The sequence below is a fragment of the Equus asinus genome, chromosome 16, assembly GCF_041296235.1.
Source record: "Equus asinus isolate D_3611 breed Donkey chromosome 16, EquAss-T2T_v2, whole genome shotgun sequence".
Taxonomy (NCBI): Eukaryota; Metazoa; Chordata; class Mammalia; order Perissodactyla; family Equidae; genus Equus; species Equus asinus.
The window spans coordinates 14,975,038-14,991,649 of NC_091805.1; the positions used below are offsets into that span (position 1 = coordinate 14,975,038).

General features: G+C 44.2%; 1 protein-coding gene across 1 annotated transcript in view; it reads left to right on the top strand.

Annotated features, from left to right (window-relative positions):
* Positions 1–3,108: 3,108 nt before the first annotated feature.
* GIPC2 (GIPC PDZ domain containing family member 2) overlaps positions 3,109–16,612 on the top strand; it is a 76,112-nt gene continuing 62,608 nt past the window's right edge. The window contains exons 1-2 of the mRNA XM_070486663.1: positions 3,109–3,247; positions 3,464–4,353. Coding sequence (XP_070342764.1) covers positions 4,117–4,353 — 237 coding nt within the window. The 5' untranslated portion in view covers positions 3,109–3,247; positions 3,464–4,116. The remainder of the gene's footprint in view (positions 3,248–3,463; positions 4,354–16,612) is intronic.

Sequence of the window (16,612 nt, forward strand, 5' to 3'; positions counted from 1 at the left end):
GGCTACATCAGTTTACATTCCCAGCAGCAGTGTATGAGAGTTCTCTTTTCTCCACATCCTCTCCAGGATTTGTTATTTCTTGTTAATTATAGCCATTCTGATGGGCGTTAGGTGATACCTCATTGTAGTTTTGATTTGCATTTCACTAATAATTGGTGACGTTGAACATCTTTTCATGTGTCTGTTGGCCATCTGTATATCTTCCTTGGAAAAATGTCTGTTCAGATCTTTTGCTCATTTTTTAACTGGGTTGTTTGCTTTTTTGTTGTTGAGATGTATGAGTTCCTTATATATTTTGGATATTGACCCCTTATCAGATATATGTTTTGCAAACATCTTCTCCCAATTATTATCTTTTTGTTGTGTTGATGGTTTTCTTTGCTGTGCAGAAGACTTTTAGTCTGATGTAGTCCCATTTGTTTATTTTTCCTTTTGTTTCCCTTGCCTGGTGAGACGTGTATTTGAAAAGATGCTGCTACCACCAATGGCAAAGGGTATACTGGTTATGTTTTCTTCTAGGGGTTTTATGTTTTCAGGTCTTACATTCAAATCTTTAAAGCATTTTGAGTTAATTTTTGTGTATGGTGAAAGATAATGGTCTACTTTCATTCTTTTGCATGTGGCTGTTCAATTTTCCCAACACATTTATTAAAGAGACTTTCCTTTCTCCATTGTATGTTTTATTTATTTATTTGTGAGGAAGATTGTCCCTGAGCTAACATCTGTGCCAATCTTCCTGTGTTTTTTGTGTGTGGGACACTGCCAGAGCATGGCCTGATGAGTGGTGTGTAGGTCTGCACCCAGGATCCTAACCTGAGAACCCCAGGCCAGCAAAAAAACCCCCACAAAAACTTAACCACTATGCCACCGGGCTGGTCCCTCCATTGTATATTTTTGGCTCACTTGTTGAAGTTTAGCTGTCCCTAGATATGTGGGTTATACTATATGTTATGAGTATACGCTAACCACCACCTGTCCAGTCCCTTTGTTAAACCCTTGCCAAATACTCTTAATCTGATTGTACCATCTGTTTCCTGCTATAACTATGGCTGATACAGCTGGTTCCTTAAGGGAAATTTTACAGCAAAGATGACCTTGATGTAGGTCTTGAGGGAAACTTTCACTTTATAGGCCAAAAAAAAAAAGATTCAGAAATTAAAGGGGCTTGAAAGGTTATAGAATCCAACCTTCCCACCCTATGCCAATAGTTTTGCCCTGTTTATTTCATATTTTATTTGACACAGCTCAAAGGCATTCTTCTCTTTGAAGTTTTTCTTCATTTTATATGATCTTGTGTTCCCTCATACTGTTTAGATATTGCTAATATACCTGCCATGAACCTATGATGACCCACTTCTCTTTCTACTTTTCTTTGTTTTTTTTTTAAGACATTGTTTTTATTTTATTTTATTTTTGAGGAAGATTAGCCCTGAGCTAACATTGGCTGCCAATCCTCCTCTTTTTGCTGAGGAAGACTGGCCCTGAGCTAACATCCATACTCATCTTCCTCTACTTTATATGTGGGACGCCTACCACAGCATGGCTTCCCAAGCAGTGCCATGTCCGCACCCAGGATCTAAACTGGCGAACCCCAGGCTGCCAAAATGGAACGTGTGCACTTAACCGCTGTGCCACCAGGCCATCCCCTTCCTACTTTTCTTAAATAAAACTTCAGGGAGCTTTTTATTCAAACAATGCATTGTAAAGTCATATGACTTTCACTTCATGGGACTGCACCATTTACTTATTAGGTTTTCTCTACTCTTTGCTCATTAACCAAGATAACTAAAGTAATACCATTTGGTGCTATAGCAATCATAGACACAAAGGCAAATTCGAGTCCTGAGATCCTGTAGCAGCATTCCATTTTCAGGGAGTCATTCATATGAACCAGAATATGTTTATATTAAATTTTAAGTCATAGAAACTGACAAATAAAAATGGCAAGTAATAGGATATACTGGAGAATATGAGGAAGCCATTTGGTACAAACCTAATTCGGCCTGACCTTGTCTTTTCAAAAGGGCCTGACGGTGGCTGTTGAGCATGCATTGTATATCTGCTTTAGATATTCCCCGTGGCAAGAACAAAGGCCCTTGAGATAAAGGTGCAACTCCCCTCCCCCTCCCAACGTTGGCATTTCCTTAAGGATTAAGCATCTTTCCTTAGGCTAGGAACTGATTGCTGTGCTCACCTGTGACCACCCAGCTCGAGACAATAGACTTGCCTCCTGCTATGCCCTCCGAGATAGCAGACCCACTACCAGCTGTGTCCATCAAGCACCGTGCCGACAGGGCAATCTTGTGACTACTGTGCAAGGGACATTTCAATCACATGTGAAACGTCCTGTTTGCGGGTATATAACCGCTCTGTATACCTCACTTCCTTGGTGTCCTTTCTTTCTTCGGGAAGAAAGGCCCCGGGCCATGGTCCTCAGATTTCAGCTCAGAATAAACTCACCCAAATTTTCATTTATAGATTGGTTACGGATTATTTTCGTCCACAAAACATAAAACACAAAACTTTTAAAGTTATCCTAGAGAACTAACAGACTCCCTTCCCCTCCCCCAGTACCAACCTTAATTCGAGAAACATGGATTTTCAGTACTGAGTTGATGTCAAAGGTGAGGGAAAAGGGAAAAGCTCAGAGATGTCTGGTCTGGGCCACTGAGTACATGATCCTATTCACTGACATCAGGAGTTAAAAAAAAGGGGGAAAAAAGGTGCTTTCAGGAGAAATGATGAGTTCAGTTTTGTACAAGCTTAGTTTGAATTTCCTGCAGTACGTTCACTTTCTGGTAGACTGAGCTGCAGATATAAATTTGGAGGTCAACAACATCTATTGGACCCAAGAGAATAGATGTGGTCCTTCAGGGAGAGCATGCAAGAGTAAGTCGAGAAGATGGTCAAGGGACAATAGCCTTGGAGAACACAGTTCCCGGAGAGCAGCAGTTAGCAAAAAGGGAGAGAGGTAAGGAAGTAAAAAAAGAGGCGTGATTTAACAATGAAATGGTCAACGCAGATACTCTTAAAGGTGAAGTAAGATAAAGACTGAAAAGTTAATCATATCCGGTGATTATGAAGTGCTGAGGATCGCGGAGCAATTTCAGTGGAGTGCAGGGGCAAAGGCCGACCACAGCAGTCTAAGAGCAAAGGTGGAAGTGAGGCAGTGCAGCTAATAATTCAAGACTTTGGCTTTGTTGTGAAAATGTAGGCACAGGCGACTGCAGGGCTGGAGGAAAACAATGTAAGAGATCAGTGAGTGGCACCAGGTGGGAGAGGGAGGCCAAGGGTCAACTGGTAGCTTAAAAAATAGAGATCCTTGAGGAGCGAAGAGATCAGAGCAATCAAAAGAAAGATTTCTTCGGAGTTTGGGATCGGGAGGTGGGTGGGGTTATAGGCAGGGGGTGGGGAATAGAGGGAATTCGCACGTCACACCTAATGGCCTCAATTTTCTCCGTAGAATAAAAGGATTCTCTGCAGAGACCGAGAAAGGCGGAGGTCGGGCAAATGACTCGAGGACAATACTGAGTGGGAGAGAAAGCTGCCCAGGAGAAAGCAAAAAGGATTACTGAGGGGTGCTGACGGTGTTTAACTATGAATTTAAGGTGGCACCTTGAGATTGATGTAAAGCACAGAGAAGGCAGATGAAGGCTGACTGCCGCTTAAATCCCTACCCTCGACGGCCCAGACGTGCGGGCACCAAGGCGTGTGGCCCAATAGTGTCTGAGAGCCTACTGCGCCTTCCTGAAAAGCACCAGAACGGCCAGAGTGTCTGTTTTCCGTAGCTTTAGCATCCCAAGGCTTTTACGGAAATCGAGCCATTTTTAAAAGGACGAAGGAGACGCCGGGAGATGAGATGAGGGGCTGTGCCCAGTTTTCCTCCCTCGAGCCATCCGGGGGGAGGACAGGCGGCCGCTCCAGGTCCAAGCACTGCTCCTCCGGGGGGAGGAGGGAGCCCTGACCCGGCGTGGCCAGGCGGAAGCGCCTCTGCCATTGGCCCAGCGGCGCCCTTTACCTGCGCCGAGCCCGGGGGCCGGGGCGCAAAGTCCGCGGCGCCGGGCCAAGGAAGCGGCCGTCGGCAGCGCAGGTGAGCCCCGCCATCGGCCAGGCAAGATGCCTCTGGGGCTGCGGCGAAACAAGAAAGCCAAGTCCAGGGAGAGCGCCCGGCTGGTGGAGGGCGAGCCGGCGGGCGCGCGCGGAGGCTTCCCGGACCCCCCGGGTCCCACGCGCAGGTTTGTCTTCCACGCGCAGCTGGCGCACGGCAGCGCCACGGGCCGAGTGGAGGATTTCGCCAGCATCCAGGAGCTCTACGCCAAGATCGCGGGCGTGTTCGAGATCTCGCCGTCCGAGGTAAGGGCCGGGGGCCGGGCTCAGCCCCTCGCTCCCTCCCACGCGCCGCGCCGGCTGAAATTGCTCCCGCTGGTGAGCAGCGCTTCTCTGAGCCCGACGTCGTGTGCAGGGTGGAGCCCGCCCGCAGCGCCCCAGGGAAGGCGAGAAGGCCCTGCAGGGAAGGGAAAGGTGGGTCCCGGGACCGGAGGAAGTCGCATTCCCTGTGCTCGGAGATGGGCTTCTCGGAAACGCGGGATGACCTTGCTTCCTCGCGCGAACAAGTGTGCTTGAGTAGTCCTGGATCCAGCCGTTAGGGCGGGAGCGCCTTCCCAGAGTCCAGATCTGTCTGGGCAAATGAACACCCTCCACTTTGTCTGGAATTTAGTCTCCTGCTTCCTCTGCGTGGGTGAGACGGCCGCGCTGAGCATCTCCCAGATCAAAAGAGGAGGGGGGCCGGGAAAGGAACTGCCTTCCAGGTAGCACCAAACCGAGGCCCACTTTGCTCCTCATATGTCACGTCCAGCATCAACACTTTGGTGTTGCCCAGAAGCTTATTATTGCACGAGTGGATAACTTAGTTATACTTAACTACGTAGGACTAGTTAAAATTTTCGGAGGGGAAATCAGCACTAAATTTTACACCATATCGTTGAAAAGGGACTGAAATTTGCTCTAATTAGATTGCGTATGTTCCTGGAAGTGGAGTTCCGTAGAGGCTCGATTTCGAAAGCACTCGTCTATGCGGATGTTTACGTGATGACTTTATTTATGCTTACCCAAGCGAACTGCAAATATAGGTGCGAGAAGTTAGCCCAATAAAATATTTTGTCCATACTTCTAGGAAAATCACAACATCTTGTTGCTCTGGAGTCCCGGGAGTGCAAGGAGCTGCCTTTGAGTGACTCCGAGCAGCATGGATTTCTGCTCTTTAAGGTTGCTTATCAGGTCTGTGGAAGGGAAATGGAGGTCAAGGCATAATTCCAAGAGGAGATGAAAGAGAGCTTGAAGCGTAACCTTTTGTTCTTTCAGGGTTGCCAGGCAGTGAGGGGCAAATTACGAACCTATTTGTGAATTATTTATATTGATATAGAATAGTAACGATAAATCTCACGTTTGTCTAGGATGTTTTAATTCAAAGAGCACTTTCACGGCGCGGGGGGCCAGCCCGTGGCCCTCTGCTTAGGCTGCCTAGGTTTCGCCCATTGGGATCCTGGGCGCCGGCATGGCACCGCTCGTTAGGCCATGATGAGGCAGCGTCCCACACGCCACAACTAGAGTGTACAACTGTGTAGGGGGGGTGGGTTGGGGAGAAGAAGAAAAAAAAGATTGGCAACATGTTAGCTCAGGTGCCAATCCTTGAAAAAAAAACGCACCTTCATGGGAGTAATGTCCTTTGATTTTTCTCTAGGAGAGGTAGGTGGCAGGTAGTTCGATGGGTAGCTAAGGACAGGATTTGGAGACCGACAAACCTGGGTGTGTATCCAGCTTCTGCCACTTACTAACTGTGTGGGCTTGAGCAAGTTTAACATCCCTCAGTTTTAGCTGTGTATGAAATGGAGACACGAACATCTACCTTGAAGGGTTGTTGTACAGACTGGAGTTTGTATATAAACCTGTCAGATTGAATGGTATATGGTCTGCGTAGCAAATTGTAACTAATGTTATTAATCCCTAACAGTTAAATGAGGGGGCTGAGGTACAAAATCATTGGGCCTTGGCCAAGGGCACATAGCTGGCAAGAAGAAAGCTGGACTGGTATTTAAACTTGGATCTTCTGGTTTCTAAACTTAGTGAGCTCGTTATCATACTTAACTGACAACTTTAAATGTCTCTCCTGTAACTGGGGACTCCAGATTTAGTTCCTTTGCATTAACAGTCTTCCTCCTCATAATATATGACGTTATTCTGAGCTCCAGATGCATGACTTTCTTTAATCCACTTAATCCCTGAGAAGTGTTATTGTTAGTATCCCTGCTTCACAGAGAGGAAACTGAGGCTTTGAGGTTCAGGAATTTTTCAGAATTACACATAGTAAGTGGCAGAGCCTGGATTTAAACCCAGGGTTTTTTTCTGACTCCAGATTCCACGAAGCTATATTGCTATGTTGCTTCCCAAGTTTTTCCAGGGTTTCTCAGCAGTAGCTTGGCAGCCGTGTTCAACATTTTCAGTTTCTAACACACTGACTTGCAAGATAAAATTCCAAGATAATATAAACATAAGGTGTTTAGATGTGCTATATCAAAGTTCATAAATTTTTATAACCCAAAATATATATATTAGTATGTTATGCATACAACTAACGTTAATGCAAGTTTTCCATGTGGATTAAAAAGAGTTAAGTATAAAGTATTTAAGCATTGAAAAGAGTTAAGGATAAGGTATCGGTCATCATAGTACAGTATGTTGTAAGTATCGCAGTAGTTAATTTTGAAACAGAAGTAATTTATTAAAATAAAATGCACTCCAGTGAGATCCCGTTTCCCATCCCATTCCCCCAGCAAGAGCAATAGTGGTGTAAACTTTTAGGATGTCAATGGGGACAAAACATTTCTCCCCTTAATAGGTTGAATATGGTTAACTCAGAAGTCCTGCCATTTCTCCAGAGAGGTGGCTATAAGGACATAAACGGCACTGTATGAGGAGCTGTAGTCTCTTGACTGAGGCAGAAAGGGAAGGACTGAGCCTCACCTGACGTCAGGTACGGCAGGTGCAGGCACATTTACTGGGAGTCCATAATGTGCACATGGCTGTGCTAGGCCTGTAAGCCTACAGTCTGGTCCTTCCGTCCTCCCCAGAGCCCTGGGGCAAGAATCCCTCTCATTTTACAGCTGAGCTAAGTGAGGCTCCCAGAGGTCAAGCAGCCTGCCCAGAGTTGCTGGGCTGGTATGAGGCAGAGCCAGGATTTGAATCCAGGTTTCCTGGTTCCACGTCCCGTACGCAGCAACTCGGAGATTCTTGGTAACTGCATTGAAATTCTGAACACAAACCCAGACAAACTTCCTTTTTAAACAAATGGTCTTTTCTATTAAAGCCTCAGACTCAACCACAACAGAACTTACTGCCTCAAAAAGATGCTGTTGTGAAACTAACAGTTGTGGATTTCACCTATTTCATGATCCCTAGAGGAGGAAGCTAAGGAAACCTATGACTCTCTTGCAGCGTGCAGTCTGTGATCATTACCTTGAAACAGATGGCCAATTATGCAAAAATCCCTTACAGCTGATGGTGTTTTCTAAACGAAATGAGCAATTCTGTAAAGAGAAGAAAAAGTAAATTAATCCTGACTAAAAGAACAGTTAACTCATAAATGCAGGGACACTTTTACAATAAATGGAAATCCATCTTTTAAAATATTCAGATTATAAATGAGTTGATCATTAAACTCTTGAGCTGTAGGCATAAAATTTGTCGAAGGGGCATTTTGAATATTTGACCACTGTAATGTTTGGCGAGGAGTTTATAACATGACATGTTTTCTTAATTCTCTGTGTGGAAAGATTGTAGGAAAAGAGAATGAATTTGAAAGAGCTTTTTAAGAAATAAATCAATGTTGTGGGTTAGATACTTTACATGTCCAGAATCTGAAAACTGTTTCTTTATAGATTTCAGAAATTATTTCCTTTCACTTGGTTATGTTAGCTTATGTAAGATATAATACTAACTAGTTGACTGAATGAATGGACCAAGCAAATATAGCCACTTCTCTCTCAATATATAAAGCAGTCAAATAAAGCAGTGTACTGGGGAAGCAGAAAAGGCGAGAATTGTGATTTTAATTTCAACTCTATATTCAACATACAATCATTCTATTATTTCTCTTAACAAAACAAACCTTCCCTTGTCACCTGCCCCCATTGCTTATGCTGTTACCCCATTTCTCCTTTACAGCAAAACTCAGAGGTTGCCGTCTCCAGTGAGATGCATTCTGTATCTCATCTCTCTGCTCAGAACTCTCCGATAGCTCCTCATCTCACTTAGAGCAAAAGCCAAATCCTGTGGTGGGCTACTGGCCCATTACCTCTCTAACTTCATTGTTCCTCCTGCTCTAGCCAGTCTGGCCTCCTGGCCATTCCTGGAACTCTGGAGCTTAGGTCATTGTCTCTTCCAGAACCTCTTCCTGCAGAATGCTCTTCCTCCTTGAAGTCTGCTCAAATGTTACCTTCTCGGTGAGGCTGGCACTGATCAGCCCATTTAGAATTACCCCTCTTCCCTTCCTCACTTAATTTTCCTCCCTACCATGCTAACCCCCTATGGATATTTAACTTATTTATTGTGTTTATTGTCTTTTTCCTCCCCATGTACTAGAATATTAGCGTCACAAAGGCAAGGATTTGTCTATTTTCTTTATGGATGTAGCCCCAAAGGCCTAGAACTATACTTGAAATGTAATTAGAGCTCAAAAAATATTTGTTGAATAAAACAATTCTCACAACTACAGTACGTAAAATCCTGTAGCTTTGGCATAAAGCTTTAGTACTGGTGACAATACTGAGATCTCAGGTAGGTGTTAATTTTTCTATATTGTTATGTAAGGAGAGAGACTAGCCTTTGGCGGGGGTAGGAGTGAGGAGCATCACTCACGTCTTGATGGGGGAGGGTGAAGCACGGAGACTGGGAATTTCGTAAGAGTTGTTTCTATCAAATGCTTGCATCTCTATAAATTCATAAGAAGTTATGAAGTTGGAGGCTCTGTTTGCAAAAAATCGCTTCCTAGATGAGTTAGAGCATATGAGGAGATGCTGGTGAAGCTTCCCAGAAACTGCTTCCTCTTCTCTATTTGCTGGCACCAGCACTGAGCTCTTGTGAACGTCAATATTCTGTATTTATGCGGCACTTCTGGAGAACATGAACCGTCCTGTAGGCTTTATCATTTCCTGGCTATGCAGATAACTGGCAAGGGGAACTGTTTTTTTTTCTGCTTCAAAAATGGAAAGTCCAGGAAGAATAGAGCAAAATGGGGTTCACTGACTTGCATGCAGCACCCCCCCCCCAGGAAAAACAAACAAAAACACACAAAAAACAAAGGAGCTGGGAGCCGTTGAGCTCTGAGGACTATGAAACAAGCTCAGTGAAATCGAATAGAAAGAGTACGTGAGAGAGAAAAGCAGCCCCTGACCTCTGGAAGCTGGCCTGACCCTCATAGCTGGGTCTTGGCGTTCTCCTGTTGGACATCAGTGGTTTCAGAGAACATCAACATCAGATAAGACCACTCTGTGACCGTGATGGATCAAGACAACAATAAGACTACTCTGTAATCATGCCTGAGCAGAGACAAAAACGTGAACATTGTCCAAACCACAAAGATGAGCGGGCGTCCCCCTGCCTGACTGATGGAAATGACTGCTGCTCCTTTCCCAATCACAGCTTTAGCTTTGATCTTCCCTCCCACCTATAGGTGGGTTGCTAAGATACTCAGTCACAGAATTGCCCCCACTTCCTGGTGGCACCCAATGCAGAGCAAACCCAAGCTTCCTTGGACCTGCCCCCAAATCACGTAACACCAGCCCAGATCCTTTCTAACACCCTCTTACTCAGCCCTCCCACGGTTCCCCATGGGTGCTGTTTCCTTTGATCCAAAGAACAATAAACTTGAGGTGAGAGTTCCTAGTGCTGCTTGAGTGGAGGGCATTGACAGTTGTCCTGCTGGATTATTACAGTGCAGATTCTAAAGAGGCACCCTGAATATGGTATCCCTGATCCCACGCATCCTCTATTTTAGTATTTTGATTCTCTGTTCATACCTATCTCAAAAACCTTCAGGGCTCCCCGTTACTTACTGTCTTATTCCTTATTCCTTTTCCAACTGGGTAGCTTATAAACAACAAGAATTTATTGCTCACAGTTCTGGTGGCTGGGAAATCCAAGATCAAGGTGCCAGCATGGTCACCTTCCGGTGAGGGCCCACTTCCTGGTTCTTAGCTTGCACCTTCTTGCTGTGTCCTCACATAGTGGAGGGGGCTGGTGGTCTCTCTGGAGCCTCTCTGTAAGGCACGAATCCCGTTCACGAGGGCTCTACCCTCAAGATTTAAGCAATTCCCCAAAGCCCTACCTTCTAATAATATCCCCTTTAGGGATTAGGATTTCAACATTTGAATCTGAGGGGAGGGGACACAAACATTGAGACCATAACACTTAGAAATAACCCACCCCCCCCAGCCTCACAGTGTCTCCTATTCCTGCCTGCCTCTTGAGTCCTGTGCCTACTGTTCCAATCTCATCTCCTGACAATCCCCTTTTTACATCCCAGAGTGTTTAGCTGTTTCCTTCCTCTATGCCTTTGCCCATGCTGTTCTCCATTCTTTGTTCTGAAAGCTTCTACTCACCTCTCCAGTCTCAACTGTCACCTCCTCCAAGAAGCCTTCCTTGTGAACCTGCCAGCCTAGATTAGGTGTAATCCCCACTATTGCATGATTTTAACATAGCTTTAGCACACTGAACATTGAATTTAGTTACTCTATCTCTTCCTGAGGGCTGGGACTTTTTTCAAATTTTTTTCCCCAGAATAGCTGGATGGTTTAGCTGAACCATAAAAGTTTGATAAATAAAAGTAGATGATGGATACAGTAGGAGATGAAGCTGAAGATGTAGACAGTGAGACTACAAATGTCCTTGAAGCTGTACGGATTTTATTCTGTAGGTAATGAGCATAACTCAGATGTTTTTCAGCAGAAAAATGATCCCTGACTTGTATTTTCTAAAGTAGAAACACAATCAATCATTGATTTATTGTGTTTTCTTTATACATGTTTGGTTTAAGTAGAATATAATGGTATTTTCTGGAATTGCACAGTACCATCTGAGAAGTTCTAAATATATCGAAATCATTATGTATGCTTACTATCCCTCATGAGCACGAGCCTTGTTTTCATATGAAAAACTCAAGCGAAAACCCCCACCCCAAAAAAAAAAAAACCCAACCATGACTCATGTTGAGAAGTGGGAGGATAATCTAGGTTAGCACCTGCCTTATAGACCTCATTGCTATTTGGAAGATAAGAAATGGATGACTGTTGCTTTTTATGCGCGAAGTCTCCTGCAGGAGGTGGGTGAACAATCCCGGAATAAAGTTCGGACTCCTGGGCAGGGGCCCACCGCTCCCTGCTTCCTCACAGCCTGATGGCTGGCCCTCCTCCTTCCCCCACCTGCTCCCTCCACTCCAGCATTCCGGGCGGATGTGGAAAGCTCTGGCAGGTTGTGAGAGATGGAGGCACTCTGGCTACCTCGAGCAATTTGTAGATGTGTATTTGTTTATGTCATTAGGATATACAGGGAGGTAAGGAAGCTCAGGACGGCCTCTGCAGCTGTGCAGTCAGGTTCCGTGGACAACTGGAGCATCGTTCATGCTGTCCACGTGAAAGCAGTAGTTCTGGACTTTGGCGAACCAGGAGCAAATCTAGGTGTCCTTCACCGGCCGTCTCAGCCTCTCTCTCTACTTCTTCTTCTGTTCTTGACTGATTCTCTCCTCTCGTCCTTTCAACTTTTCTCCTTTAAGATCCATCTTATCTCATCTCTCTGTGTCTTTCTGTTTCTTTGCCTCTCTACTTTTCTATGCCTGACTCTGTCTCAAATTTAAACTCCCAGGGGCCAGCCCGGTGGCACAGTGGTTAAGTGTGCACGTTCTGCTTCGGCAGCCCAGGGTTCGCCGGCTCAGATCCCAGGTGCGGACATGGCACTGCTTGGCAAGCCATGCTGTGGTAGGTGTCCCCCATATAAAGTGGAGGAGGATGGGCACGGATGTTAGCTCAGGGCCAGTCTTCCTCAGCAAAAAAAAGAGGCGGATTGGCAGCAGATGTTAGCTCAGGGCTAATCTTCCTTAAAAAAAAAAAAAAAAGTAAACTCCCTAAGAGAGAGTCCCTGTGTTGGTGAGTCAGGGTACAGTTAGAGTGGGACAGCACCGTTGGACCTGTGGGGCTCATCTCTGGTCCAGCCTGGGGGGAGTGTGGTACAAAGGCAGGTGAACAGTGGATAAGGAGTCCCAGTGGAGAGGGTCCTGGGCATGGCAGGTATTCTGAAGACTTTCTTTTGGTGAGGAAGATTAGCTCTGAGCTAACATCTGTGCCAATCTTCCTCTGTTTTGTATGTGGGACTCCACTACTGCTTGGCTTGACGAACAGTGTGTAGGTCTGCGCCCAGGATCTGAACCTGTGAACCCCTGGCTGCCGAAGTGGAGCATGCAAATTTAACCACTACACCACCGGGCCAGCCCCTCTGAAGATTTCTTAAATTAGGGGAATGGCAGGTATCTCCCATGACCTGTCCAGAATATGAAACTATTTTTAGTTCTCTGTGATTTTTATACGTTGTTCTTCCCTTTACCTGGAACTCTTTCCCTGTTAACTCTGTTAAAAGATAAACAGGGATATTAAAAATTTCAGGAGTTTATTTGAGCAAAAACCAATTCAGATTGGACAGACCCAAGCCAGAAGTGGTTGGGAGTGCTCCACAGACAGGAGCTGTGGGCAAGGGTTTTACAGAGAGGGCACAAAGCAAAGCAAGGAGATTATTTCGTTGGCGGTAGTTAAGCAGTTGCCTTATTTGGGAAAGCCTAGTTGCTGTTTGTGAGTGGTTGTCCTTAGGTTTTGATTTCTTAACCTTGAGGCATTTCAGGCTTAGGTTTTGGTTTGGTTTGTAGGCTGCTGAGGCATTAGAACCACCTCAGCCTAAAGGCCTCCTTGCTTAATTAATTTAAGAACTTGTAGTTGTGCTCAGGAGTCTCTACCCAAAGTCTTCCCCCCACTTCAGGGTTCCATGCCTCTCCTCTGAGCTTCCATAACTCTTCCAGACTGGATGGTAGTTATTGACTTACTGTCTGTCTCTTCCATAAGATTGAGAGCTGCTCTGGGCAGGAACTGGCAGTTAACATACAGTGAATTTTTTTCATTTTAAACTTTTTATTATGGAATATTTAAATACATGCAAAAGCAAAAAGAATAGTGTCATTTAACTGCCATGTGCCAGCTTCAACAATTATCAACACTTGCCAACATTTCTTCTTTTCATTCCCTGTTAAAAAAAAAAGAAAAGTTTTAAGGCCAGCCCCATGGCATAGTGGTTAGGTTTGGTGCACTCTGCTTTGGTGACCCAGCTTCACAGGTTTGGGTCCTGGCATGGTCCTACACCGCTTGTCAGCCATGCTGTGGTGGTGACCCACATATAAAATAGAGGAAGATTGGCACAGATGTTAACTCAGGGCTAATCTTCCTCAAGCAAAAAAAGAGGAAGATTGGCAACAGATGTTAGCTCAGGGCAAATCTTCCTCAGCAAAAAAAAAAAAAATTATTAAATATAGCACAAGTAGAGGAAAACACATAAAACAAAGATACAACTTAATGGATAAGTTAAACATTCATGTAGCCACATCCATGTCAGAAGACGGTCCTTGCCAGAACCTTCCATATACTCCCATCCTACCTGCCCCCCAAGAGTAACCACTGTCCTGACTTTATGGCAATTAGTACTTTTTAAAAATAGTTTTATAACCTAAGTGTGTTTTCGTAAACAGAATAATTTAGACTACTTTTAAATCTGTAGGTTCCCTTCCATCCTGTTTTTTCCCTTTCTAATGTATTGTTGAAGACGCCGGATCATTTATCCTGTATAGTTTTTCAGTTTGTATTTTGCTGACTGCATTCCTGTAGTGTAGTTTAGTGTCCTCTGTCATTGTATTATCTTATAAGTTGACAGTTATACCTTAAGGCTTAATCAGATGAGGTTTAATCTATTTTTTCTACCTGATGAGACAATATAAAAAATCGAGTTAAAGTTTTTACTGATGGAATGAATGAATAAAATCCACAGGGAAAATGGGGTAAGTCTTACCTTTTATAATGGTGTCAATATTCCTGCTGGAATAGATCTAGCCCATTTTGAAAAATCTCTTCTCTGTCCTGTTCCTGTTGCCTGTACAATGAAGCAGCTGTGCCTTTCCACAACCTTTTGAACCTAAGGCTAGAACTCTTTGGGAGCCCTTCATCCCGAATAAACCCTGCCTCCGTACCCTTGACAGAGGCAGGTGGATTCCTTCCTACATCAGGATGCTGGCAGAATTTTAATTCTTCAAAGGAGATCGCTGGAAAGATATTTCTTCCTGCCATGTGTATAAAGAACCAAGTACTGGGATAAAAGTGGATGCCCTCTAGTAAGGGGTGTTTATCGTACAGAAATGTGCACTTTTATCATTTGTACATATTAGGAATTTGCAACAGGAGAGAGTCATTCTGATTTTTAAATAGAAGGGATTCCTGATAGGCCTGTTCAATCCTATCCCTCATTAGAAAATTTCTTGATTATTGACTTTGTGCCAGTCACTGCTCTAAATCTCGGGCTCCATCAGTTAGCAAAACCAGACACGGTCCCTGCCCGTGGGGAGCTTGTGTTCTAGGCTTCCTGCCCATGAGGCGGATGCTTCTGGAGTCATGACTGATATCGGCCAGACTGAGTGCGTTGGGCATTTGTTGGCTTATTCTATCAGCTCTTATAATGTAGGGCTCCTTTTTACATCCATTTTTCTTGTATTTTAAGAAAAAGGAACCTAGAAGCTTTGCCAGGCAGGAGGAGAACATAAGCGTGTGTATACCTTTTGCTGGACAACCCTCCGTCATTTATATGGTCGCTCTCACCTCCTCTGTGCTATATGCTCTTAAACCTCCCCACTGTCTGGAAGTACTGAATTACAGCAGAGCTCAGTGGCTGAGAGTGCCACTTACTGTCTGTGAGACCTTGTGCAAGTTCCTGGCTGCTCTGTTTCTGTTCCTCATCTGTAAAATGGCATTAATGATAGTAGCCACCATAGAAGATTATTGTGAGGGGTAAATGAAATAATGTATGTAAGCACATAGGTCACTGCTTGGCATAGCGTTGGTATTCATCAAATGTTAGTTGTTATAATTCTGGAGTCAAAAGGGCCTATATTGAATTCCAACCTTTTTTTTTTTTTTTTAAAGATTGGCACCTGAGCCAACAACTGTTGCCAATCTTCCAATCTTTTTTTTTTTTCTGCTTTTTCTCCCCAAATCTCCCAGTACATAGTTGCATATATTTTTAGTTGTGGGTCCCTCTATTTGTGGCATGTGGGATGCTACCTCAACGTGGCCTGATGAGCGGTGCCATGTCTGCCCCCAGGATCTGAACCGGCAAAACCCTGGGCCCCCGAAGAGGAGCACACAAACTTAACCACTCAGCCACGGGGCTGGCCCTGAATTCCAACCTTTTAACCTGTTTACCTACCAAGTAAACAAGCCAGGCCTGATTACTTTTAACTAATTTTTGCTGAAGGAATCCACTCATCTGAGTACTTACTATGAGTCCAGAATTGTGCTTGATGTTGGAAACATAAAGGTGACAAATACATAGCTCCTTCCTCCAGTTGCGTTCAGTTCAAAGAGAAGAAACTTAACTAGTTTCTAGTTCAGCTAGAAGAGTTTCCCAAAATGTGTTCCAAGGAATACTAGTCTCTTGAAATATTATAGAGAAATGCCTTCAGTTGTCAAATAACTTTGAAAAATGTATCTTGTAAATTCGTAGTACATATTAAAGGCTCTAAGAAGTCCAGTAAAAATTTCAAAAGCTTGGTGTTTCTCATTTCCCACGTTTATTTGACTATGGAACTCGTCCTTTTTTTCCTGTGCATAACACTCCTTGGACCAACATTCCAAGGGACATACTTAAAAAAAATGCTTATATATTATTAAAAAAGCTATTCCTTGCCTCTTTTTGGAGAGCTTCCTGGTTGGTGAACACATGGAGGTGCTGGCAGGGTGGCGCACTGCGAGAGGGCCAGGAAGCTGTGTGTCCCTTCCCTCATACCTTGTCGCATGCATCTTTTCCATCTAGATGTTCATCTGTATCCTTTATCATATCCTTTAATAAACTGGTAAATGAGGAAGACATTTAAAAGGCAAGACAGCACAGTGTTTTTCCAGGAGGCAGTAATTAGAAATGAATTAGAGCTTCCGACAGAGTGAAAACCAGAAGGCCATGTTTACATCTTATGTTTACTACAGCCCAGGCTTATGACCCTTCATTATCTGAGTCATCTCGCAACCATCTTCTGCAGATGGATGTGATTTGTAACTTTAGCTCAACTGGGATTTGAGATATGTGAGTGAGTTGTTTTGCTTTTTTTGTCTTAAGGACAGTTTTGTTATATCTAAACCAATTTCAGCATCAAAAGAGCAGCAGCTACACACCATGTTCTTCTGCTATCTCTTTTAAAGATGTTTCAGCATTATTCTGAGAACTCAAGCAGACTCACTGAGACTCCAACGTAAACCTCTAATTT